The 27,500-nt window shown below is 49.1% G+C and overlaps 1 protein-coding gene across 1 annotated transcript in view; it reads right to left on the bottom strand.

Moving 5' to 3' along the window:
• loxl2b (lysyl oxidase-like 2b) overlaps positions 1-27,500 on the bottom strand; it is a 38,484-nt gene that overhangs the window by 7,009 nt on the left and 3,975 nt on the right. Inside the window, exons 2-9 of the mRNA XM_079734445.1 lie at positions 27,237-27,500; positions 26,091-26,266; positions 14,357-14,568; positions 9,743-9,965; positions 7,403-7,586; positions 5,314-5,465; positions 4,739-4,906; positions 469-634 (exon numbers count right to left, since the gene is read on the bottom strand). The exon at positions 27,237-27,500 is cut by the window's right edge and continues 149 nt beyond it. Coding sequence (XP_079590571.1) covers positions 469-634; positions 4,739-4,906; positions 5,314-5,465; positions 7,403-7,586; positions 9,743-9,965; positions 14,357-14,568; positions 26,091-26,266; positions 27,237-27,500 — 1,545 coding nt within the window. The remainder of the gene's footprint in view (positions 1-468; positions 635-4,738; positions 4,907-5,313; positions 5,466-7,402; positions 7,587-9,742; positions 9,966-14,356; positions 14,569-26,090; positions 26,267-27,236) is intronic.

Raw genomic sequence — 27,500 nt, forward strand, 5'->3', positions numbered from 1 at the left:
CATGACAACCATTAGACTCAATCAAAACAAAGTTGCTGAGAGCAGCTATAACAACAATTTGTCACTCCATACTAACCTTTACATCGTCAAGGAAACAACCGGTTGATATTCGACTGTTCGACCGTTGAATCATTTTGGATACATTCTAAAATATATTAGATATATATTTTGGATATACTGTCTATGCAGAATTTTTAAAAGGCAGAGATTACGTTATTGAAAGTTGACCAGATTGGTCAAAGTTATTGACCAATCTGGATCAAGTATTCAACAAGCCTGACATGAGCCTAACCAGAACCACCAGAAGGAGTCTTTGAGGCGCATTAGTCCGGTCTCAGTTCACTTTAGATTTTGATCTGTGATTTATTAACGGGCGTCTGATTGGCCGAGAGGTACCCAGGGCTCAGTGCCTAGCATCCATTCTGAGTCGCTCTGCGGGTGGTCTGATTGGCCGAGAGGTGGACTCACTCTCGGAGCAGGACACCCCGGCGGCGTTACGCCCCCCCCCCTTGGGGCAGGTGAGGTGGGCCCCGTGGTGGAGGCAGTGGGACAGGGTCATCTCCGTCCCGGAGCAACGCACGCCGCTCATCGCCACGCGGTCCGCACTCACGTCCCCCGGCCAGTACCACGTCTCCTAGGGGGAGGGGGGAGGAGGGAGAGAGGGGGAGAGGAGGGAGAGTCAACCTGAGACGGACAAGGTGGCTGCACGCCTCAAACTAGGAACCCCTGGGGCTCCGCCCACTATGAGTCCCCGCCCACGAAACATGTTGTTGACTGATCTCTGAGAGAGAGAGACAGACAGACAGACAGACAGACAGACAGACAGACGGAGAGTGACTAAAAGTCAAGGAGGAGACCTGAACTTAATCCGTTCATGTCATCGTGGTGACTGTTACCTTGGTAACCAGCCACCTAGCGTCGTTCATAACTCCTTAAGGTCTTGACCAGGGGGGCCCAAATTCTTCCCAGTGGAGGGCCAAAATGTAATGGTGGGGAGGCTCGTGGGCCAAAATTTAAAAATGTCAGTATATTTAGTCAAATATGTGGGAGGCGGCTCAACAGGATAGGAGCTCAACAGTGCCACCCTACCATCAATGTATCACAATTTTATTCTAGGGTCAGGAATGGAAGTGCGCCAATAAATAATATTCAATGAGAGCGAGCGCAGATTCCGAGCGCTGATTGCAGAAAACAATAATATATACAGTGGGTAAGGCGCGGGCCGAATAAAATCGGTCCCGCGGGCCAAACTTGGCCCGCGGGCCCCAAATTGGGCAGCCCTGGTCTTGACCTATTGGGTGGCATGTGGCTCAGGAGGGTGAGTGGGTTGACTTGCTTGTTCGATCCCCGGCTCCTCCTAGCTGAGTGTCGAGGTGTCCCTGGGCGAGACACCTCACCCTAAATGTTCCAGACGAACTGGCTGTCGCCTTGTGTGGCAAACACCGCCGTCGGTATGTGTATGAATGATTGGCAATAATTGTAAAATGCTATTTTACTCGGTACAAAAGCGCTATGTAGATGCAGTCCATTTACCTTGGTAGCCTGTAACCGTGTTTACCCGTTTCCTTGGTAGCCTGTAACCGTGGTTACCTGTAACCCTCTGTTCAGTCGTACTAACGCTAACGTCGGGCCCCTTGTTAAAAGAAGCCATTCTGGGGACGTGAGTAATTGTTTTTTGAGTGTTAAATATAACTGATTACCCGCACTGACCACTAGAGGGCGCACCATCTCCATCAAGAGGAGGTAAGTTATGAAAGACGCCTCAAAATACTAATTCAAGAACCACAGGAGCCGCAAGGCGGTCTATCGAACTACATCTTCGATTAGCATGTTTGTTGAACTCATTACCATAAAACACATTTTGTATACATATGAAAATGTGTGACATTTCAGGGGTTGAGGTGGTCATGACATCTTCAGATGATAAGGATGAGGTAAATATACTTATTATTAAATAGTATGAAATATGACCAATTATGATTAAGATTAATGATCATAATCATTATAATTATAACACGATAATGCTATTATTATTAATAGCTCTAATGTGTTTTTTTTCCCCTGCCTTGTGGTAGGCCTAAATTCTTGTACAGCCTATAATGAGCGAAAACTATATGTTTTTTATTTATGTTTTATTTCCCCTCATAAATCTCCGGAGCGTTAACACTAACCTGCGTCCGAACTTCAGATATCCTCCCGATCATGATATCAACGAAAGTCGTAAAATAAAACCATCCTTCTGGAAGCTAGTGTTTCACGGCCTTGACAACCCGGTGTCACCATGACAACCGGAGTTCGCATGGTGCAGACGTCCTAGCATATGCTCGGATTCAGACAACACTGAATTAAAGTCTGCCCACAGGCAAACAGTTACTATAATAGAGAGCCTATTGGCGGACAGACGGATTCCAACGAGTTCAGGGCGGCAACACAAACAAAAAAACACCTTTAAACTCATTGTGTAAAACACCTTTAAACACATTGTGTTTACCTGCAGTGCGACAGACTGTTAAACAAATGCTGACCACAGGCTTACATTTTTTAACAGGTTTTTTTATGATTAAAATCAAGGGTGGAAAAGGAATGTGTAATATTGTAAATTTACCAGGTTAACTGCTAAATGTTTATTGATTGTAAAAGAGACTTTGACTATAAGTATGTTAACTGGTGGGAAAAAAAAGGGTTGGAAAATAAATGCTAAATCAAGGCAAAATAAAAAGAGCAGGAAGAATGGAGGACGTGTAATCGTTAAACTGGTCCGGGGGCAGATTGTGAAACACGTAGAAGTTTCCTCATCCCTCTACGAGGAGGAGGGGACGGGACATGGTTCATTCCTCTGTTATGTTATTGTGATCCATACTGGGCAAAGTCTTCAGCTCAGCAGACCATTGAAGACACAAAACCTTTTTGGACACATCTGACTCACTCCAGACATGCACTCACACACAAGCACGTAGGCACGCACACATGCTCGCACACGCTCACACACAAACACACACACACACACACACACACACACACACACACACACACACACACACACTGTGCTGAACATCTGGCCTTTAAAGGCCTCCCACATACGACATTTTGGACAGCTTTTAGAGGGAGGGATGAAGATTATAAATGTACGGCCACATGGAAGCCCAGAGGACATGTGAAAGCTCTTCGCCAGAGCAAACACACACACACACACACACACACACACACACACACACACACACACACACACACACACACACACACACACACACACAGACACACACACCCAGCCCCTCACACACACACACACACACACACACACACACACACACAGGCCCTTACACACAAACACACACACACGCTCACACATGCACACACTCACAGACATACACAGGCCATCACACACACATACAAGCATACACTCACAGACACACTCACACACACACTCACACACACACACACACACACACACGCTCACGCGAACGCACACACCCACACTCACTTACACACACATACACAGGCCCTCACACACATATACAAGCATACACATGCACAGACACACACACAAACACACGCTTACACACAAACAAACGCTCACACGCACACACCCACTCTCACTCACACATAAACACACACACACACCCTCACTTATGCAAGCATTCCTTGCATATACAAACAAATGCAAGCACATACAAGCATAAACACGCACACACACTCGCACATACACACAAACAACCACACGCACACACACAGAAATGTAATTTCATTTACCAAAGGGTCAACTTATTTTTAAAATTAATAAAATGAGATTAGATGAGATAGAAAGCGCTGCGAGGCGGAAAGTAATTAAGTCAGTAATTATCATTCAATCATTTGATTTGTTATCAGCTTCTCCAATGCATGCCTTTTAAGGTTCCTAGACTCAACAATGCGGCGAAGAATGGACCAAAACACCTGGGCCGAACCTCACCTTAAGCCCAGCAGTTAGCTCTATAGAGATAGCTCCATTTAGCACTTGAGCGGGTATCTCCATTTTGCTCTGTAGGGGTTAGCTCCAGTTAGCTCTATAGAGGTAAGCTCCATTTAGCACTTGAGCGGGTATCTCCATTTTGCTCTGTAGGGGTTAGCTCCAGTTAGCTCTGTAGTGGTTAGCTCCATTTAGCTCTGTAGCGGTTAGCTCCATTTAGCTCCGTAGCGGTTAGCTCCATTTAGCTCCGTAGCCGTTAGCTCCATTTAGCTCTGTAGCCGTTAGCTCCATTTAGCTCTGTAGCGGTTAGCTCCATTTAGCTCTGTAGCGGTTAGCTCCATTTAGCTCCGTAGCGGTTAGCTCCATTTAGCTCCGTAGCCGTTAGCTCCATTTAGCTCTGTAGCCGTTAGCTCCATTTAGCTCTGTAGCGGTTAGCTCCATTTAGCTCTGTAGCGGTTAGCTCCATTTAGCTCCGTAGCGGTTAGCTCCATTTAGCTCCGTAGCCGTTAGCTCCATTTAGCTCCGTAGCCGTTAGCTCCATTTAGCTCCGTAGCCGTTAGCTCTATTTAGCTCCGTAGCGGTTAGCTCCATTTAGCTCTGTAGCGGTTAGCTCCATTTAGCTCCGTAGCGGTTAGCTCCATTTAGCTCTGTAGCGGTTAGCTCCATTTAGCTCTGTAGCGGTTAGCTCCATTTAGCTCTGTAGCGGTTAGCTCCATTTAGCTCTGTAGCGGTTAGCTCCATTTAGCTCTGTAGCCATTAGCTCCATAGCTCCGTCACCGGCGGGTGCCTCACCTGGAAGGCGCTGCTGGCGAAGCCGAGCCCCAGCTGCCTGCAGGTCACCATGGCCTCCATGGTCCCCCAGCCCTCGCTGCACACCGTGCCCCACACCAGGGAGCCGTTCCTTTCCACCAGCACCTCCACCCGGCCCTCGAAGGGGTTACGGCCCCCGCGCAGACGCAACTGGGGGCCCGCAAGGAGGCAAGGAATTCAGGGGTTAAACGCTATCCTTTTAACAGTTTTTTTTAATAGACGTAAAGCTATACATTACAATACTGTACTGGATAATAGTAATTAAGGAGCAGGTTTTGGTTAAACATTATGCTACGAACTCTTTTGGTTAGCCAGGATAGCCGTTACACTATCCTGCCTCTACGTGCAATGATAAATAACAACAAATTATTTCACTAAAGAGTCTGAGAGCGGCCCCTGTGATTGGCTGATCCGTTGGTCACAGGGTGCCTGTTAGAGGTTCAGGGGGACACACCTGCCCCTGTGATTGGCTAATCCGCTGGTCACATGGTGCCTGTCAGCGGTTCAGGGCGGGACACACCTGCCCCCGTGATTGGCTGATCCGTGGGTCGACTCACCTGCTCCTGGAAGCCCATGGCTGGTACGTTGCAGCGCACGGCCGCGTCCTCCTCGTGGCTGCAGCCCAGGGACTCCTTGTCGAAGAGGCACTCGGTGATGGACTTCTCGAAGCCCGAGCACTGCACCTCGTTCATGTGCACCGGACCCATGCCTGCAGACCGGAGACATGGAGCACAGAGCACGCAGAGAGAGTCAGACAGGAGACATGGAGCACAGAGCACGCAGAGAGAGTCAGACCGGAGACATGGAGCACAGAGCACGCAGAGAGCGTCAGACAGGAGACATGGAGCACAGAGCGGGCAGAGAGAGTCAGACCGGAGACATGGAGCACAGAGCACGCAGAGAGAGTCAGACCGGAGACATGGAGCACAGAGCACGCAGAGAGAGTCAGACAGGAGACATGGAGCACAGAGCGGGCAGAGAGAGTCAGCGTGTCAGGAGCACAGGGTTCCTCAACCCCATCCGTCAATCAATCCAACTTTATTTTGTAGTGGATTATTGTTTTCCAAATGCACTGCCAATCTAAAAGCGTGCTACCCTGTGTTGCTCGGCAACCATTTCACCTGTCTTGAGAAACAATACCGCTAGGCCGGAGAACGATGATTTGTTTTCAATTAAATGATCGAATTCGATCTCGCTGTGGGTCTATCTTGTGAAGTAATACTAGGTAGTCTGTAGTAAGCGTTATGTAACCGTTTTATAAAAGCAATAAGCCACTTGAGGCCGTGATTTACGGTGACTCAGGAACGCCTCTCCTAGCTGTTCTGAGAAGTCCCCCTGGCCGTTTCCTAAAAGCCCCATTGTTCTAAAAGCCCCTTGCTAATCTAATATCACTGTGAACCAAGGCCCCTCGTGTGAGAGTGTCGCTTAAATAAGGAATTGAAATCACAGTATAAGTGCAGGAAGAAATAAACACACCCTAGATAGAAGCAGGGCTAAAAAGATGTGTTTTAGTTCTAATCGTACACTCTCTATCTCCCTCAGGTGGCACTCCACCACCGGGGGGGGGGGGCAATTCCAATTCCTGTTTCCACAACAGTTAAAGGTCCCATGATATGCCACTAGTTGTGAGTGTGATTAGCAAAAAGACATTGAAAATCGGTCTCTTATGACATCACTAGTGGGCATGCTACAGTCCACAGACTACACAGTGGATTGTAGTGAGCGTTGCTCATCTATCCGTCTCACATCTAGGTGGACAGGCCGGCTTGTGATGCCATAATAGACCGATTTTCAAAACGACTTGTAGTGGCTAATCACACTCACACCTGGTGGCATGTCATGGAACCTTTAACCAACAGTAAACTAGCTGTGAAGCACAGGCTCAGAGGGGCTGAGACATATTCTAGGGGAGGCAGCTCTATGATTCAGGTCACACTGAATCTCTCCTGGTTCGTTCAGGGTTTAGGAGAGAGCAGGTAACATCTGCAGGTCAATGATGGAAGCTGAGGTGGGGAGGCTGTGGTGAAGCGGTTAGCCAACATGTGTTCCTACAAGGTCATGTTAAATCACACACCCAGTGTTCAAATCCCAGATAGTTTCTCTGAGTGACTACGGAGACTGAAAGTCACGTCGGACAGCTGGTTTCTCCCAAAATGCTTCCGACTGCCAGCGGTTTCTCAGACTCAGTGGTTGAAACCGACGGAATGTAACACCGTAGATTTCACTGGTGGAGGACGGGAGTTGAGGAAACACCAATCAGTGTAATAATAGAAAACATCAAAGCAAAGTAAGCTGGTTGTCTGGTGACTAAAGGTGGATTAAATGGGATCTGACTAAAGGTGGATTAAATGGGATTTGACTAAAGGTGGATTAAATGGGATCTGATTTAAGGCGAATTGAACTGGATACTAATAAAGGTGGATTAAGTGGGTTCTGACTAAAGGTGGATTTAAATGGGATCTGATTAAAGGTGGATTAAATGGGATCAGACTAAAGGTGGATTAAATGGGATCGGACTAAAGGTGGATTAAACTGGATCTGACTAAAGGTGGATTAAATGGGATCGGACTAAAGTCGGGCTGAACGGGATGTGACCAAGTTGGGCTGAATGGGATTTGAAGGGAGCGGGTTGCAGGGCGAGCTCACCCTGTCCCAGCCGACCTCCAGAGAGGGACTCCTTGGCCGTGCCGAATCCCAGCTCCCTGCACACCACGGAGGAGGCCAGCAGGCTCCAGTGGTCGTCACAGATGGTGCCCCACTCTCCGCCCTTCAGCACCTCCACCCGGCCCTCCCCCACGATCGCACCTCCACGCAGTCGCACCAGGGGCTGCTGCAGGGGGGAGACAGGGGAGAGAGGGGGGAGAGAGAGAGATAAGAGGGATTAGAGAGAGGGAAGGAAATGGAGAGAGGTAGAGGGGGAGAGAGGGGGAGGGAGGGGGCAGAGAGAGGGAGGGTGGGAAGAGAGGGAGGGAGGGGGGAGAGAGAGGGAGGGTGGGAAGAGAGGGAGGGAGGGGGGAGAGACAGAGCGTATGAAGAAAAATAAGGAGAAAGAGAGAGAGAATGAGACAGGGAGAAGGAGGAAGAGATTGAGAGAGAGGAGGGACAGAAGCAGGGGATCATATATAAGTCAGAGAGGGATCGTGCCCGGGCTAAAGGGAGAAAGACGTTTATTTAGGTCATGCTGGTTCAAGGAGGCAATGTTCCAAAAATAATAGCAAGATGAATGTCTGCAGCCGCGGGACTGGTGACTCACTGCTCCCGCGTCAGGAAGCCAAAGACCTGTCAGCATACACAACGTAGAGCTACAAACCTAGACAGTATACACAGCAGAAGTAGAGCTGCACCCAGATAGTTTACACAGGTAGAGCTGAATCCTAGACAGTATACACGAGACGTAGAGCCACAATCCCAGACAGTATACATAGCAGATAGAGCTGCAAACAAAGACAGGATACACAAGACGTAGACCTACAAACACAGACAGTATTCACAGCAGAAGTAATAGCTGGTACAATTTCAACCGCCAGTACGGTCAGAAGAACTACAGGGCATGTTTCCTCAGGCGAGGACATTACCTGCAGGCTCCCTACTGAGCTATACATGAAGTACAAAAAGTCTTATCAGACTTTATGGGTGGGTCAGAGTCATTTTAACATAATGCCATCTTTTGATGGAAAGCGTTTATCAGAGTTATATTTCAGAGTTCAGATGAATGTCAGAAGTCTTTGGTTTAATTATTTTTTTTCATTTGTACAGTACTTCATGACCCAACTAAATATTATTCCCCCTATTTTCCATAAATTGTAATTTTAACAGTCGAAACATCAGACGTGGTTTACAAATCAAAAATAACCTGTCGGGCCAAATATTAATGAATCATCTGGACTTAAACAGAAAAAAACGTCCATAGTCGCTGGTTTAGCAACCTACCGTGTCTCAAAATGGCGGCTCTGTTAGCCGGTTAGCTGAAGCGTATCCCTTTATCACCCGGCCCCAGACGCCGCAACCACTGGACTAAAGCGAAGCCGCTTGAGAGGGCTTCGTGATATTTGTTTTTCCTGTCAGTTTGTTTACCAATTCAGCTCCCCCCCCTCCCACCAGAACCCAGCCGGGCTTCATGGAGCATATATGGGGAACTTTGAGTCGTTAGGATGCAGTGTTCACCCAACCGACAAACGCCGGTGTCTGACTACTGTCAGAATACTAAATCCTCCAACGGGAACGCTGGAGTGGACCTGAGGGGAGCAGCCACTGGAAAAGATCAGGGCTACACCTCCTGTCCGACTGAACCAGGGCTAATGTTGGTAAAGGCTGGATCTGTTGTTAGACAATACAGAAGAGCTGGGTCAACATGCCGTGGCTTGTATTGTTCCAGGGTTACCAGAGACTACACTACCTTATTTAACAGACAGATGTCCTGGCAGCTACCCAGGTAAGGGGCGTGGGTCTGGTATACGCCAATAGTTACTTGAGATATACTTGGGTTATGGTCTTCTTCTGGAGTTTCAGTTCAGTTTTGTTCAAACTTTTTCACATTCAGTGAGAAAACCACACTATGGCGGGTGTGGTGGAATGTCTGAGGAAGTTTGGAAATAGAGGGCTCTCGATCTCTCTCTCTCTCTGTCTCTCCCTCCCTCCCTCTCTCTCAAAGTCGTTCTCCCTCCCTTCTTCTTTGCCTCCCTCCCTTTTCTCCCTCCTCCTTTGTCTCTCCCTCCCTCCCTCTCCCCCTTTCTCCCTCTCTCTCCCTTCATCAATCCATCTATCCTTTCCACCATTGCGCCATCTTCTGATACGACATCAAACCAAATACCCTTCATTACTACACAACTATCCCTCTCTCATTCATCATGTCTAGTTTCCGTCACAGCTCGGACATCCTGGCTCTGCATCCCTCCCCCCCCCCTCCGACCCAGCTAAGCTATCGTTCAGAACCAAGATGGCCGCCAGGTGACCAGGGCCCCAGCGGCGGTGGCGTGGCGGACCTACCTCCTGTCTGAAGGCCTTCCTGAAGCCGCTCTGGGGCGTGGGGGCGAAGGCCCGCCCCGGGACGCAGCTGACCACCACGGGCAGACCCCCGGTGCAGGTTCCGTTGTCCTTCCCCTCCGCCATGTCCCCCTGGCCCAGGTGGCAGCTGGACAGGTGCGCCTCGTTCCCTGTGCAGTTGACCGAGTAGTCCCAGTAGAACGGCTTCCTCCGGCGGGCGAACATCCTGGAGAGGGAGGGTGAAGGGGGGAGGGTGGAGGTTTGAGGGGTAGAGGGTGGAGGTTGGAGGGTCAGAGGGGTGGAGGTTTGAGGGGTAGAGGGTGGAGGTTGGAGGGTCAGAGGGGTGGAGGGTGGAGGTTTGAGGGGTAGAGGGTGGAGGTTGGAGGATCAGAGGGGTGGAGGGTGGAGGGATAGAGGGTGGAGGGGTGAGAACGGGTCAGAGGGTTGGAGGGTGAAGGGGGAGGGTGGAGGTTTGAGGGGTAGAGGGTGGAGGTTGGAGGATCAGAGGGGTGGAGGGTGGAGGTTTGAGGGGTAGAGGGTGGAGGTTGGAGGATCAGAGGGGTGGAGGGTGGAGGTTTGAGGGGTAGAGGGTGGAGGTTGGAGGGTCAGAGGGGTGGAGGGTGGAGGTTTGAGGGGTAGAGGGTGGAGGTTGAGGATCAGAGGGGTGGAGGGTGGAGGGATAGAGGGTGGAGGGGTGAGAACGGGTCAGAGGGTTGGAGGGTGAAGGGGGGAGGGTGGAGGTTTGAGGGGTAGAGGGTGGAGGTTGGAGGATCAGAGGGGTGGAGGGTGGAGGTTTGAGGGGTAGAGGGTGGAGGTTGGAGGATCAGAGGGGTGGAGGGTGGAGGTTTGAGGGGTAGAGGGTGGAGGTTGGAGGATCAGAGGGGTGGAGGGTGGAGGTTTGAGGGGTAGAGGGTGGAGGTTGGAGGGTCAGAGGGGTGGAGGGTGGAGGTTTGAGGGGTAGAGGGTGGAGGTTGAGGATCAGAGGGGTGGAGGGTGGAGGGATAGAGGGTGGAGGGGTGAGAACGGGTCAGAGGGTTGGAGGGTGAAGGGGGGAGGGTGGAGGTTTGAGGGGTAGAGGGTGGAGGTTGGAGGATCAGAGGGGTGGAGGGTGGAGGTTTGAGGGGTAGAGGGTGGAGGTTGGAGGATCAGAGGGGTGGAGGGTGGAGGTTTGAGGGGTAGAGGGTGGAGGTTGGAGGATCAGAGGGGTGGAGGGTGGAGGTTTGAGGGGTAGAGGGTGGAGGTTGGAGGGTCAGAGGGGTGGAGGGATAGAGGGTGGAGGGGTGAGAACGGGTCAGAGGGGTGGAGGGAGGAGGGGGGTCAGAGTAGTGGTGGGGTGGAGGAGGGAGGAGGAGGAGAGGGATGGAAGACAGTTTGGTGAGCCACGAGGATAAGGAGTCAATAATAATCACAACTCAATGAGGGGTTCGTCTTGAACGATATAGTTGTGAAAAAATAATGGATGAATGAATACAGATAATATGATCTGTGATCTGTGTCCACTGGATTAGAAAATATTCGCTACAACCTCAAATGGAGTCGTTGAAACGACGAGTCGATGAAGAGGAAGTGATTGAATTGTCTGTTTTGATCGCTCTGAGACGTACTCCCGGGCTGATGGCTGAGGATATTGTCTTTTTATTTATTATTACTACACTTCAAGAGAGCAGTTAAACGCTCCACTTGGGAATTACGATCAATACCATCTGAAGCACAAAGCCCACCGCTGAGCCGACCGCAGCTGAAGTGATTTTGTTATTTCTCCACAGAAGTCAATTCCAACACCGGATGACTATCAGATAAGGCCATCGCCTTGATTGATTCAGTAGCGATGGAACACACCAGGGTTAATTATGTCCTTTTGAGGCCCCTGTAGCGTCAATCACTTCATCTGCGAAGCGGCTAGCTTCGTTAGCTGTGAGGCTACAGTATGAGAGGAGGTCTATGGAGAGGCAGGATACTCTAGTGGTTTAGGGGTTAGATTCCAAGCCCAGAGGTTCTGTGTTCGAACCCCAATGATGAGATGCTTATTCTGCTCTTTAGTGCTTCTATCCTGAAAGCCTTCACTACGAGTCACTTTGGATGAAGGTGATAAAAAGCAACCAAAGCCCTATTGACCGTTGATCCATCACCATTATCATCGTTGGTATTAGGGGCCTTTCTGTACCAAATGCATCTGTGAAAGGACTGGAGTTCAGCAGATGGCTGGAACAGCCTGTGCTCACATGGCGTAGAACGTGGAGTACGTGACGCAGAGAGGTTGCCAGGAGACAGCGATTGTTTCCCGTCTGCGACCCAAGACTGGATTGGTTCTGAGGTGAGAGTTCGGACTCGATCAGGGACACACTGTTTGTCCCAGCAGCTTGGAAACACATCCTCTCAGCTCAGCCACCCCAAAGCCGATGTTCCAGACTATCTGGAAGGGCCTTTTCCTTGAAATCCTTGAAATCTCTCTTCTGTCTTCTGAGTCTGTTGGTTCACTTGTGTATAAAGGACATTCCACTCAATGGGAGCTTTATATTCCACCTTAGATACCTCTCTCTTTCCCTCTCTCCCTCCCTCCCCCTGACTCTCCCTCCCTCTCTCCCTCTTTCTCCTTCTCTCTTCCTCCCTTCATCAATCAATCTCTCCCTTCCTCCATTGCTCCATCTTACTCACACACCCCTTCGACTCCACCTCACAGAAAGCCAGGAGGAGTTTTGACAAAAACACAGAGTCTCAGAGTCTCAGAGGAAAGACAAACTAGAGGCCGAGGCCTTGAAACCCCAGCAAACCCGGAGATTACCGGGAAAAAGGTCCGCCGCAAAACTAGGCGGAGAGCCTAGGCGGGTTTGAGCGGCGGTCTGTAAAACAGGCGGTCGGTGTCGTGAGATGGACGGGGACGTGCAGAGGGACACGTAGATGGAAAAGCAGAGAGAGACGCGGTGGTGCGCTGTGGTCACCAGAGCAGAGAACACGTCCCAGTGCTGCACACACACCACTGGGTTCAGCCTCCCCTCGCTGCTGGGAGCGTTCAACCCTCCAGCCACGACCTCACTTATATATCCATATATATATATGTGTGTATATACATAGAGAGAACCCTCCATTAGATAATCATACACGCTCTAATGGGAAACCCCCCACATGAAGAGAAGCATTAACAGGAACCCTGCCTTTGAGCTAAATCATTTGTTTACATTACGCATTTCTGGGAGAAATATCAAAGAAGTATCACTCTTTCGGTGAAACGTCGGTTTTTCAAAGGACCTTCACGGATGGAAACCATGTGAAGGCTGAATGTGGGCCTTCAACACACCTGTTGGTAATACCCAGCCCGGCCCATGTTTAACTATGTAGATTTATGATGTTCCAGCGGTCTGCAATGCAAAGGAAAAGTCTGAGTTCAGACGCAGCAGTCAAGGTGGACTGTCTAGTAGAAGATAGCTAGTGGGGGCCACCTTGTGAGTTGGAGGATTTTCTGCCACCATAACCCTGAAGGACCTTCTGCAAGACAGGAAGCAGTTCATCCAAACAGAGCTGAGGTCAGCAGGTTTGGTAAGGCTGGCTTCTGTGAACACTCGCCTGTTGTTCTGAAGGAACAGTGCTTATGGTACAGGGCAGACATCACATAGACTGGTAATCAGATGGAATTAGAAGGAAAGTGTTGACATTAAAGCGACCAAGGGGGCAGGAATGTCTCGTGGGCGTTTGACTCGCAGCCAAAGGCTTTTGGGTTCAAACTCCATTGCCTGCGGTCTACCTGTATCTAGAACAAAATGTGTGTATCAACAGATTGGACCTATTTGTCCTGAGCTCGAGTTTCAGGATATCTCCATCTGTGATACTGGACCATGACTGAAACACGGTGTTGAATCAAACCCATAGCCATCATCAGCATCTAAACCATAAACAGTATCAGCATCAAACTCCATCACCAGTACCAGCATTAAACTCCATAACCAGTATCAGCATCAAACGACATAACCAGTATCAGCATCAAACTCCATAACCAGTAACAGCATCAAACTCCATAACCAGTATCAGCATCAAACTCCATAACCAGTATCAGCATCAAACACCATAACCAGCAACAGCATCAAACACCATAACCAGTAACAGCATCAAACACCATAACCAGTACCAGCAAACTCCATAACCAGTATCAGCATCAAACTCCGTAACCAGTATCATCATCAAACTCCATAACCAGTAACAGCATCAAACTCCATAACCAGTATCAGCATCAAACTCCATCACCAGTATCAGCATCAAACTCCATCACCGGTATCAGCATCAAACTCCATAACCAGTAACAGCATCAAACACCATAACCAGCACCAGCATCAAACTCCATAACCAGTAACAGCATCAATCTCCATAACCAGTAACAGCATCAAACACCATAACCAGTACCAGCATCAAACTCCATAACCAGTAACAGCATCAAACTCCATAACCAGTAACAGCATCAAACACCATGGCCTGCTCCACTGAGCTCCATGTCTCCATGTCGGACCTCATCCCAACGTGGACGAGATGCTACTCCCTGAGCTCCATGTCTCAATTGAGGAGCTACTCACTGATCTCCACTGAGCTCCATGTCTCGATGTTGGACCCCAATAGGAGGACTCTACTCACTTGTAGACCCTGGCGTTGTACTTCCTCTCCCCAGGGAAGCCGAACATGCCGCAGATGACGCGGCTGTTCTGCAGGTTCCAGTCGGCGTTGCAGATCTGCTTCCACTTGCCGCCGTCCTTCACCTCAACGTAGCCCTCCGTCACGGGGATGCGCTTGCGGTACGACGACAGGATGGCCCGGATCCTCACGTCCTCCACCTGGATGTTGAGGTTCTGGGGGAACACCACACACACGTTACAGAACAGACCCCCACACACACTCAGCCACTGGCGACCAGCATCACCTGATTCATCCGCGGTAACCCCCCTGCACTTGACCCCTATCCGCCTGACGGGCTTTCAAGTCACTTCTCTGCTTGTTTGCCTTAAAGCTACTTCTTCGTTCTTGTGTTTGACATACCTTCCCTTTCTGTTTATAAGTGGATCTAGTCTACTTGTATGTCGTGGAAATGTCTGTTCACTTCCATGTTTTGTTCCTGAGAAACCCTCCTTAAAACTAGATGCTGCATCTCAAGGGGTTTGTTTGACTCCTACTTAGCAGCAATTGGATTTTTGACAAATTAACCAAAACCTCTAAGCAACGTGCAGGTCCGCAATGACAATCTCTAGCTTGTTAGCTCGTAGCTAATGGCTAATGCAGCTTATCGTCGGCTCAATAACTACTGTTACGGCTGCTCCGTTTCCATCTCCTGTATGCGCTGTTCTGTTTTTGCAATATAAAATTAATCTTGATAATACACAGGCCTATTAAGTATTTTTATTTGATCCAGCAGCAGCTGGTTCCAGGTGGTGCTTCGAGGTTTCAAGACCTCCCTCCTTTATGGTGTGTGTCCTTGTTTACGTGGATGGTTTTAATTGTGGAACTCGAGCCCATAACGTGCTTCTTATTAAAAAAATAAAGGAGAAGCGGTGAGTTTGAGTCATTTCCACGCGAGGTCTCAGATGGGAGCGGTACAGGCGTACGCCGGGGTAAACAACCCCTCACATCTGGAGAGAATCTGAGTCCCGCGCCATGAAAGGACCTCTGCAGCCCTGAGCTAACAGCGCAGCACATGGTTAGCATCGCTGGCTGACACGTAGCGTAGCGTCCGTCATCAAAGTCATAACCCTTCTCTGTTTTGGCACTGCAGGGGTGGAACGAGCTCCCTGCCGATGTCAGGACCGCAGAGTCCCTAGCCGGCTTCCGCTAAAGACTCACTTGTTCAGAGTTCACCTAGATTCTGTAAAGCCTCCCCCCTTACCCCCCCACAACCCTCTTACACACTTATTGGATGTTGTACGTCCTTTAACTTAAGAATAGTACTTAGCATTGTGTAGCATCTTATCTTATCTTTGTTGTATACAGGGAATGGGTTAACCTAACAGTTGTTAGTGCTTGGCACTTGGTTCTATGAACATCCTTGTTGTACCGACAGCGATAGACTGTTGTTTCTCCTTCTTCTGACAAATGTACTTATTGTACGTCGCTTTGGATGAAACCGTCTCCTAAATGCCCTGAATGTAGAAGCATAGCGACAGCACGTTCACCACGTTTAGCTTCATTAGCTTATTAACACGAGCAGACCTGTCTGAACTCAGACGATGGGGCTACGGCGAGCGCTCTCTGCCCGGGAACACATCCCCCATCCCGGGTTTTAGTGGATGCTGAGGGGGGCCGAGCTTGGAGGGAATGTTCCGGGCACAAGGACGGCCTTGTGAGCACACGTGCGTCAGGTAGTGGTGACGCCCGCGCCCTTTCCGTGGTTTCAACTGGCGTCCCTCACACAGCGCTAAAGGAGGAGGTGTTGAAGGCTTTATAATGTACCCTAGCTTTCTCCTTATGACCTTTAATTTACACCTTGCATATTTTTTCTTCTAACTGACATTATTATAATATCACTATCTTTTAATTCGATTAGTTGTGTTTTCCGAGTGGGGTGTGTCGGTGTCTAGATTCCACTCCCGGGCTCATTGTTTCCCCTTTGCTTTAGTCCTCTACTACACTCTTATATTATGTGATTGACTTAAGTTGTGGTTTTATGTGTTCTGTGCATTTTACAGATAGATCCACCGGCTGATAAACAAAAGGGTACCCTGCCTGGACTCAGGAGGTGATGAAGGCAGGAGATTGCATTTGAAAGCGACCAATCAGGTGGGCAATCTGGTCGGAGTCCGATCGATACGGGTCCTTTGTGAGGATTGAACCAACATCCTCCCTGTCAGCCACGCAGCGAGCCCTCATTCTGTTGCTACGTGACAGAGCAGGTTAACCGCCGGGAACTCAGACCGCTGTCTGGACGGGTGTGGCAGCGGAGCTGCTTGTTGGAACTGGTCAGTTTCCTGAGCGAGTGACCGACCAGTATGGTGTCATACGTGTTGAAACAAACCAAACCCTTCAGATCACATGAGGCAAACGCCACAGAACAGGAGGAAAAAAGAAAAAGCCATCTCCATAGCGACAACCCACATTAACAATATTTCCCAAAAGGCTCGGGCAGGAAGATCTAATGTACACACTGGAAGCCAGCTGAGATCATTGTGGTGGATAATAATGACAGGACGTGCGGTTCTGGAGATCCCTCTTCAGTAGCAGATGATACGTTCCTCGACCGAGGCAGATAATGATATGGTAGCAGTACGTCAGCGGGCAATTAGTTGTCAGAAAGCTAAAAATTCCCTTAGCAAGCTCCTTCAAGATACCTCGAAAAACCACCACTGCCCTGGTGAGGCGTCTGGAGAGATCCCCACGACCGCCAACTTCAGCTGGTGTTGTTGAATGTCTGACACATTCTCTCACCTCATGCACTGCCGAGCATATGCCAGATAAACCAATGTGTTCCCAATTAAGACTCTCACACATCCAGATATCAGTTCCAGGACTGATCTTTTTTTTTTTTATCTCAGCTAAAGATGTTTCTAGCATAGACTCATATTGTTATGAATGGAATGGATAGTCAACAGTATGCATTGTTATTCCCATGCCTTAGGGGGCGCTCTACGGCACCTTTTATGTTTAACTTGTAACAGTTCTGGTGCTAGTTAATCAGAGTGTTAAAATGGATATCAATGACTCGACCTGAGTTCTTAACAAGTTATCCTTATATTATATAACGAACATTATACATATATATACAGCCAAAGAGCTCCTGAATCAGTCACTGAGCTGCGTTTACAGGAGCCATCGGTGGAGCATTCCTTCAAGTCCATGTTGCGGATGGATTAGAGATGCTTGGTTGGCTTACATGCACAACTTCTCCCTCCTTCCCATTTCAGGGACCTCCCTCCCTTCTACCGAAACCCACTTCCTGCTGAGGTTTCAGATGTTCCTGCACATGTTCAGAGGACGTGTTTGTAGGAGCGGTGGGCCGGCTGCAGTGAGCCTCGCCGAGGGGCAGGGTTCTCTGACAACATGTGGCTGTTGTTTGTGGAGGGAGGGGGGCGTTCTGCTGTGTTTGTGTAAGAGCTAGGTGGCGGAGGAGAGGGAAAAGCCATTAAGTCTGCGCTTGGCTTCTTAGCAAAGAGGTGAGGGATGCATAGCGGAAACACACTGAGCTAAAAAAAAACGTCTTCCTCTCAGGATTATGCACATACGATGCTACATATGTTGATGTGGGGATGATAAAAAAACATGAAAGTCGACCGCTAGAATAGATTTATGAGAATTATTTCATAAGAGAAAGGTGCGTTTGCTAATGCTACCGCAAAGCTCTTGAACTTCAAGGTTTTTCCCAGGTTTCCTGGAGACCCGCCAAACTAGGCCGGAATGTAGAGGTGGAAAAAACGTTCTCCTCTTGGAGGTCTGCTCGCGGCGTGACGCCACAGCAGCCACGGAAAACCGATTACGTGAGGCTGGAAATGACCCACCGGTGAGAGAGAAACTGGGAAAACCAACCAAACTGGGAAGTGACATCATAGGAGAGGCATTGTGTGCTGAGCAGGGGGGCAGATCTCAGAGGCCTGTCCTGAAAGGTTAATGGTTCTACTGTGGAACGCCGCAGGGGGGCCTGGTTGGTACACAGAAGCTACTATTAGGCCATGGATAGGAACCAGATGGTGGAGCTGCGTCACGTAGGGAGCTCGCTCAGGTGGGTTCCATGCTGGAACCAACACAGGACGTGGCCGAGGTGTGGAATGGTCTAGACAGGAAGGTATGTTCCTCCCATAACACCAATATTGGTTAGTAATATTACGGTTTATATTAATAATACACACAGAAACAATGCCTGGAAAAAGTATGTTTGATCTGATGTTTCCTCTTCAGTTGAACATTGCTCTATCCAGTAATGCCGGGATCAGACTACACAAAATCAGATTTTGACAGGATTTCCATCACTGTCAAATTTCCGGTGCCGGACCTGTCCCAGAAAGTCAGGAATGATAAATCATGCGAACACCCGTCAGGGTCGCCCACTGCACCCTGACGAAAACCACCATTTCTGAATAATATTTCCCTGTTTAGTTTGACAACTCCTCCAACGTGATCCTTGAGTTGACCAATAGGATGACAGAGTGCCCTCTGGTGAACCGAGGAAGGGTTCGGTTTGGTTGTGGGTGCAATACCCCTGTTTGCAGCCACCCGGTGAGCCAGAATAACACCAGCAGTGGCACTTCTGTTACCATGATGGACAACTGTTGGACCCTCCTCCGACCTATGAACTCCTGCAAGGTTGTAAAAAATAAGATGATCGGGGTCAGGGTCATACTGTGGCCCTGTAGAAACATTTGAACACCTGAATGTCAAAGCATTGGCTTTATCCAACTGTCGTTTCATAAAGGATCTGTTAAAACCAACCTTTGCAAAAACTGTAAGGGACAACAATCAATTCACAGTTCTGCAATTTTCAAATTTTCCCATCCAAATGGTGACTTCATAACTTCTCCTCAGATGGCACTCCTTTGACATCTTAATCAACATCTGGGCCAGAGGAACAGAGGAGTGCATCATTTCAACATATGGTTCCAATAGAGCTGCATTGAACAAAGGACCAGTGAAACAATTTATCGCAGCACGTTAGCTCATTGCGCTTTTGTTTTTAACTGGTTTGTCGTAAAAGGTTTCACGCTGTTATGTATTTTAATGGGAGCCCTGTCTAAGACAATATGCTGTCTCTGTTGATGGACAATAAAGTTTTGTAATCTTCACGAGTCTAATCTCAAAGCAGGCCAATGAAGCATCTCCTCACTAAGGTTTTAGAGAAAGAGGAGACAGAGCCTTTTACTGTGAGGCCTAAATGTCAAAATGGTGTTTAAAACGGCCTTTTGTAGCATTTGCCGCTACTTGTGTTCGGTGAACATCTGTTGTAATCCGAGTACGTATTACTGGAGGGCAGTCCCACAAACTCACAAAACTAATTGACGATTATGTTTTTCTTCCGATTGTAGAATTCAGTGAGTGTCACGTGCCACTTTGTTTGGCTATTTCGTTTTCAGTTGTTTCCCTCGGAGCAATTAAAACAGTCTATTGTTTACCAATGAACAACAGATGTGGCCCAGCGCCACTCCCCGCCACAGCATTCACACTGGCTCAGAGGAAGATTACCACCTAGATTAAAAGGGAACTAACTGATTCTGCTCTGGCACGATAGTCTTATCTGCCAGTAGAAACATGTGAAGAGTAAAGATATGCACGAACAAGCAAACAGACCGCCTGACAGAGCCTAGTTATTTACTTAGCAAAGAGATAATCCGTTTATAATGCACTGGACCATGTTGGCATTGGTCTGATAAATGTCACATATTTGTACCTAGCTACAACAGATATACCAAATTCCTCTGAGTTTTGTATGAGTCAATGTTGCATGGGTTGCAACTGAAACAGGTAGACCCTACTGGTTTAAAGTAACAACGAATGGCAATGTCCTCAATAAAGAAACCGATATGAGGAATTAACATTCAAATTTACGTTTAGGGCATTTAGCAGACGCTTTTATCCAAAGCGATTTACCTAACAATTGTTAGGTCAATTAACATTATTTCTGGTCCAACTATCTGCATCTAGCCTTCACTGACAGATGCGTGTGTGTATGAATTGCATGCATTCTTGAATCTTTCCTCAGCTTGAACAAGAGCAGACTCCATGCCCTCAGGAGGTACATTCATCCTGGATGACGTCAGGTTCTGACCGAGTAAAGGGGGCTGGCAGCTCCCTTCCGCCTCCCCGTCGCGTACGGCCTACAGCGTGTGTAAACACCTCCGCGACCCTCCCACCACGCAGGTCTGCGGTTCCCACTGTTACTTCGCACACAGACACGTAGGATCACGCGAGCACGCTAATTAAACAGGAAGCATGGGAGCTGGCACGGGGAACGGGCGGGTATTCGGTCCAGTCGGTGGAGCGACAGACACTATGCTGACCCAGCAGTTTATACAACATCCTACTGCCGTCTGGTAGGAGGGGGAGAGAGAGAGAGGGAGGGAGGAGAGAGTGGGAGAGAGAGATAGAGAGTGGGAGAGAGAGAGTGAGAGTGAGAGAGAGAGAGGGAGGGGGGAGAGAGTGGGAGAGAGAGATAGAGAGGGGGAGAGAGAAAGTGAGAGAGAGAGAGAGGGAGGGGGGAGAGAGTGGGAGAGAGATAGAGAGGGGGAGAGAGAAAGTGAGAGTGAGAGAGAGAGAGAGGGGGGGAGAGAGAGAGAGCAAAAGAGAGAGAGAGAGAGAGAGCAAGAGAGAGAGGGGGGAGAGAGAGGGAGGGGCAAGAGAGAGAGGGGATAAAAGAGGGAGAGAGAGCAAAAGAGAGAGAGAGAGAGAGAGAGCCGAGTTGACCCTTCAGCTGCGCTAGAACAAATGAGTAATCAGAGAGAAAATGAACGCTGTAAAACTCTGCTTGGGGTGAGCTCACCACAGCGCCTGGTAAAGTAGTTAGGAGGGGAGAAGGAGAGCAAGAGAGAGAGGGAGAGAGAGAGAGGGAGAGAGAGAGAGGAGAGAGAGAGGGGATGGAGGAGAGAGAGGGAGAAGGAGGGGAGACAGAGAGAGAGAGACATATATAACTCTCTTCCTCTGTCTCTCCTTCTGGTTATATATGTGTTATATATATATCTCTTTCCCTCTCTCAATGTCTCTCTCTCTCTCTCTTTCTAAGAGAGAGAGAATTGGCTACTAGCTTGTAGCCTCGACCTAGTAGCCAAAGTTCTTTCCACTGTACTCCACAACTCTTTCAGTAACACACACTCTCATGCACACAGGCTGTGAAGATCAGAACATTGTGTATAATCCAGAAAAAATAACCTTGTTGTGTGGCATGAGGCTGAACCCAATCTAGATCTCACTGGTCTCAATGTCAACCCTCACACAACACATCCTGCTTCCTCCTGAAATGCCCTCAAACTAAAACTTTTCCCGTCTTTCCTTCGCCTTTTGAACTTATGTAAGCTCATGGAAATCCTTTAGCAGCGATGAAACCAAACCAATCGCAGCACCAACGCCTGCTCGTAATAAGACTGCAGGTAGTGTTCTGCTTTTCCCCTTCCTCCAATCACTGACTGCCCGGTTGAATTAGAGGCTGATCTTTCATAGAAAACCGCCTTGATGCTCGCTGCTGCTGCTGCTGTTGGTTGTTGTTATGACTGCGTCGGTGTTGGCAGCACAAGGTCTGCATTGATTAACGCTGCGAGCTGTCAAACCCTGCCAGGAAATGAGCGAGGCCAAAGAATACAACTCATAAAAAGCAGAGGTATTTATTCATATACAGAAATCAGCCCGGGATGGAACGCGCTGAATGTAGGCCGATCCCAATGACATGCTTTTAGAAAACACTTCCTTCGCCTCCGATGAATGGCTAGACGCCTCGTCCCTCTTACAGGAGCACAGAAACATCCCACATTCCAGGATGGAAACCAATCTGTCCCTGTAAGACCGTCCGCTGAGAGGCACAATGCTAAATATAACTGTTCTAAACAAAGCCCTGGTTTCCACACAGCCACCAAGGGCATTTACAGTCTGATATGTTTACAGTTCTGTCAGGAATCGCTCATTTCTTAGATTTAACTAATTATTGCATGACATGGTTACACAATTCAGTTTGGCGGTATGGTTCCACTCTTTAGGCCTGCTTGGTACTGCTGTAAGATTTAAAGCATGACTTACAGATGTCAGATACAGAATACCAACAGGGTGCACTATACAATCAGATATCTCACCTCATTGTGTAGGTTTCATATAATACAGAGCAGAACCAAAGCAGGAAGAGGCTGGGGTGAATTCTGCTCAGCCCACTTAACTTCGCAGAATGTTTGAGATGGAAGGTCTTAATTTGACCGCCTATTGGTGCGCCGGCGTTTGATTGGACCGTGTTAGCCGTCAGCTGATGGGGAGCCACACAACTAGAGGTTCCCGCCAGATCTAGCTACGCCCATTCAGTGTTCATATTACTTTTATATTTGTTCATTTAAAAAACGCTGTTATCCAAAGTGCTGCGCAACCTAGTTTCTAAACAGCCACCAGTGGACAGACTGCGGTGTATTGTGAGACTGTGAGTATCCAGGGGTCTTCTGACTAGGCCCTTGAAGACAACAGGCTCCTGTGGCTCTCCTGGCCTTCCAACAATGAGGCCGAGAGGAATCTGGGGAAGGTCATGTGACACGGCCTCGTCAGGGTTCACGCCACCCCGCTCCTGACCCCTCTCTCACGGACTCCGCTCAGAGACCTCGGTCCAGATGTCCTCCTCACCACCGCTCTACTGGGATGGCCGGCCTGCCTGCTCCAGACATACCAGTGCTGGTGCTGAACCAGTTGGCGTTCACATGTGTCTCAGGTGATCTGGGCCACAGCTAGATGGCAGAGACAGGTGAACTGTCGATTCCGGTGTTGGCCAGGAAGAATTTCTGGTCGTATTTGTTAAAACGTTCTTTACATCCCGATCAATCAATAAATCTGTGACAAAATGCTCTGACAAAAATAATAGAATACGGTATCTGTGGTAAATGGTAAATGGACTACATTTATGCAGCGCTTTTCTAACCAGTGGCCCCTCAAAGCGCTTTATAATATTACCGACGGCAGAGCCAACCATGCAAGGCAACAGCCAGCTCGTCGGAAGCAGTTAGGGTGAGGTGTCTTGCTCAGGGACACCTCGACACTTGGAGGAGCCGGGGATCGAACTAGCCGGTAACCAGCCAACGCACTCTACCTTAATTTCTGTTTTAAGGCAGAGAAGGTAAAGTCCATATTCCAGTCGATCCTAAAAGCTCATTTCCTTCCAACATCGGCTACATGGACTCCAAACTGCATACAGCAGTTCAAAGTCTTCTGCCTATGAATATTTAATACACAGCAACACTGTTATCGTTAAGTCTCGGGTTATTTTCCTGGGCCATGCTTATGTTTCAGGGCCTGGACAGACATTTATACCCAGTATGAGGTCACCTCTCCCAGTGGAATCTGATTAAATAACCGGCGTACACGTTACCTCCAGGAAGACATTTCCTAAGAGATATAAACTGAAGTTAAATACTGAAATGGCTCCATGCTGGCTGATAGGAAAAAGTGCGCTGTTGTTTTATGATGAGGGATGTAAAAGACATACCTTCACTGGCAGGGGCCTCTTACCCCAGGAGGAGAACACACAGGGGAGATGGCAGAGCGTGCTGTGCTCTTCGCTCTCACGTGGGTTACCACTACCAGATGGGGGGGAGGGAGGGAGGGAGAGGAGCGGACACGAGGCCAGGCAGAACATTTGGGTTCTTATAAAAGCTCTTGATGTTGCCGGGCTTCTGCTCGGTGGATGGAAACACTGACGGGATTATCTGGCTGAAGGAGCCAGCTGTCTGGACCCTTCAGTCAACACCCGATAGATCCAGTGATGGACAGATAACAGCTCCTTTTCACCTGGGTCAGTGTGTTCTCCTGGACGTTGCTGGGGTTACTTATTATGGGACGGACGGATTACACTGTAAATGGTAAAGAGACTGCATATACAGCGCTTTTCTAACCGGTAGCCACTGAAAGCGCTTTAAAATATTGCCTAACCATCATTGACACATTCACACACCAACGTCGGTGTCAACCATGCAAGGCGACAGCCCGCTCGTCGGGAGCAGTTAGGGTTAGGTGTCTCGCTCAAGGACACATCGACAATGCAGCCGGGTTTCCAACTAGCAACCTTCCGGTTACCAGCCAACCCGCTCTACCTCCTGAGCCTCGTGCCGCTGTAGTCGTTGCATTGTCGAAAAAACCTTGTTGAGAAACGTTACTTTCCACTGTCCCTAGAGTGTTGGTATGGGGGGCCATGAGTTTGTCTCCGGTTTCCCAACTCAAGCGGAGCCTGACGCTCCCTCACAGAACGGAGATATCTGCTTCCAGGGGCGTAGGAATGAGTTTAACATTGGGGGGGACACATATCGGAAACCTGAAAGATCCGGTATAATTTTTAGGTGGGACAAATGCGCCTGTCTCCGATATTGGAGGGGACGCGTCCCCTCCGTCCCCCCCGGTTCCTACGCCCTTGTCTGCTTCTACTGCATGTCTTCACACACATTCTTCTGAGTTAAGCAACTTTCCACACGAGAAAGATGAGTGCAGAGGAGCAGCAGAGAGAAACCGCAGGAGAGAGAGACACAGAGGAGAGAGAGACAGAGGAGAGAGAGAGAGAGAGAGAGAGAGACACAGAGGAGAGAGAGACAGAGGAGAGAGAGAGAGAGACAGAGGAGAGAGAGCGACAGAGGAGAGAGAGACAGAGGAGAGAGAGAGATAGAGAAGAGAGAGAGCCAGAGAGAGAGAGAGACAGAGGAGAGAGAGACAGTGGAGAGAGAGACAGAGGAGAGAGAGACAGAGGATAGAGAGAGAGACAGAGGAGAGAGAGAGAGACAGAGGAGAGAGAGACAGAGGAGAGAGAGACACAGAGGGTGGAAGAGAGAGACAGAGAGGAGAGAGCCAGGAGGAGAGAGGGAGGAGACATAAAGGAAAGAGAGAGGCAGAGGGACGAGAGAGAAACAGAGAGGAGAGGGAGAGGGACAGAGGAGAAAGAGAGAGACAGGAAGGAGAGAGAGTGAGCCAGAGAGAGTAAGGGCCAGTGAGTGTATGTTGCCAGAAAGGGAGAGAGTGATGGAAGAGGGTTTGTGGTTCGCTCATAACATTGGAATGTGGAAGCATGAGAGGCTGCACCGTAGAGTAGAGAAATACCATTAGAGAGAGATTATCCTGGGCAGATAGCGCCGTGCCTCTGGCGGCCGTTACCTCAGGGTTCACTCACAGGCTGCTCAGTAGATCCTGCAGCTCCTCTTACACCCGGTGACAGTGATGAACGCATAATTACACACAATTACACGCTATTACCAGTTTAACCTCCCAGCCCCCTCCCGACACACGACGACTGGCAGCCACGCCGCCGTTATTAAGACTGATGGCGGGCCGCGTTCGCTGGATCCATCTGATTGGCTCCCGTCAGCCTCGGGGAGACGGCTGTGTGATATGTATCCCGTAGGTAATCAATCACTTCGCTCAACTCAAGAGGGGGATAATATTATACTTGTATGTTTATGGACTTTATGAAGGTTATCCGAGGTGGATCAAAAAAAATAAAAATAATAACAATAATTTATGGAAGAAATCGGACATATATTTCGGAACAAGTTTCATGCGTTTGGAGAAGCCTGAGGTTTAATCAGTGATAGATCAGTGACTGAAGGGGTCTGGGCATGTGCTTGAGAAAAGACAGGACTAAAAATGTGAAAAGTTTTGTGTGGATGGACAGCATATTCAAAACTCTGCTGAAAACAGAATCAACGGAAAACCGTTAACGTGCTTAAGGTTAGCGTCTCCCACGTACCTCCACATGGTTGGCCAGCGTGTTGATGAACTTGAAGCCCGGGATCCTCTTGTCGCTGCAGACCACGCCCACGTCCTCCGAGTGCTTGCAGTCCGACACTCCGATCCCATTGGACGGGCACAGCGCCAGCGTGCTCTCCTTGCCGCCGCAGTGGACGTTGTCGAACCACACGCGGCCTGAACCCAGAACCGCAGATCACATTTAGATTGAGGGCGTTTAGCAGACGCTTTTATCCAAAGCGACTTACAATAAGTACATTTGTCAGAGGAAAGAGAAACAATATATCGCTGTCGGTACAGTAAGGATGTTCATGAAACGCACCGACAGTCACTGGGTTAACCCATTCCCCATATACAACAAAGAAAGCTAGGATAAGACGCTACACAATGCTAAGTACTATTTTTAAGTGCAAGGAAATATAACATACAATAAGTGCATACATTAAGTGCCAGGATGTACAACATGCAATAAGTGCGTAAGAAGGGACGAGGGGTAAGGGGAGTCTAGGTGAACTAGATGGTCACCACCGAGATGTTTCAGTTTAAACGGAATGTGACAACGTGTCGTTATGAGGGCCGTGGCCGAGGGTGGTGAAATCCATCCTCCGGACAGACTGATGGCGGGAAGCCCAGAAATCTCCATCAGCTTTTGTCAAAATGCTTCAGCAGTGATGAAATAGCGAGAGGATGCTGACCACCACTGGGCTCGGTCCCCCGGTCCACGGCTGGTATTTCATGGCGCTGTCGTCGGCCGTGAGTCCACACGACATTTGGGTCTATCAATCTATGGGGCTTGAGACGGTTCTGAGTGTGCTGTGCTTTGCCTGTAAACAGATCTTTCCTGGACTCGAGATGTAATCAAATAAAACGAGTGTAGCGTTCCTCTCAGTGTGTGGAGCCGTTGACCTGTATTGACCGTACTCCTTTCTGAGAAGGGTTCTGTTTTCATAACCAGCCCACTTCCTGCTTACCTTTAAGTGCAACGAATCCTCAACCCTGAGACTTTCAGACTGTAAAAACCTGACTATCGCATCATGATACCCTTGCATTCTCAACAGCGATCCCTCCCCCCCAGAACTCCCCTCAGAACAGGGAGGGCCACACACTCACAAAGACATCAGCGACCCAAACATCGCCTGGAGCCTACCTTCTCCCTTCCCGTACTTGGCGGAGGGCGACCAGGACATGGCCTCCAGGTAGCCCAGCTCGCGGCACACCACCTGGGCGTTGTGGATGGAGAAGTCGTCGTCGCAGACGGTGCCCCACTCCCCGCTGTAGAACACCTCCACCCGCCCCTCGTTGTGCTTGCGTTTGTCGCCCGCCAGCCGCAGCTGTATCCTGGGCGTGTCGGCGGGGATGTGGGGCGCGCTGTACACCTCCTGCTCCGGATCGGGGTAGCCGGGCGGGTAGC

This window comes from Pollachius pollachius (assembly GCF_949987615.1).
Source record: "Pollachius pollachius genome assembly, chromosome: 1".
Taxonomy (NCBI): domain Eukaryota; kingdom Metazoa; phylum Chordata; class Actinopteri; order Gadiformes; family Gadidae; genus Pollachius; species Pollachius pollachius.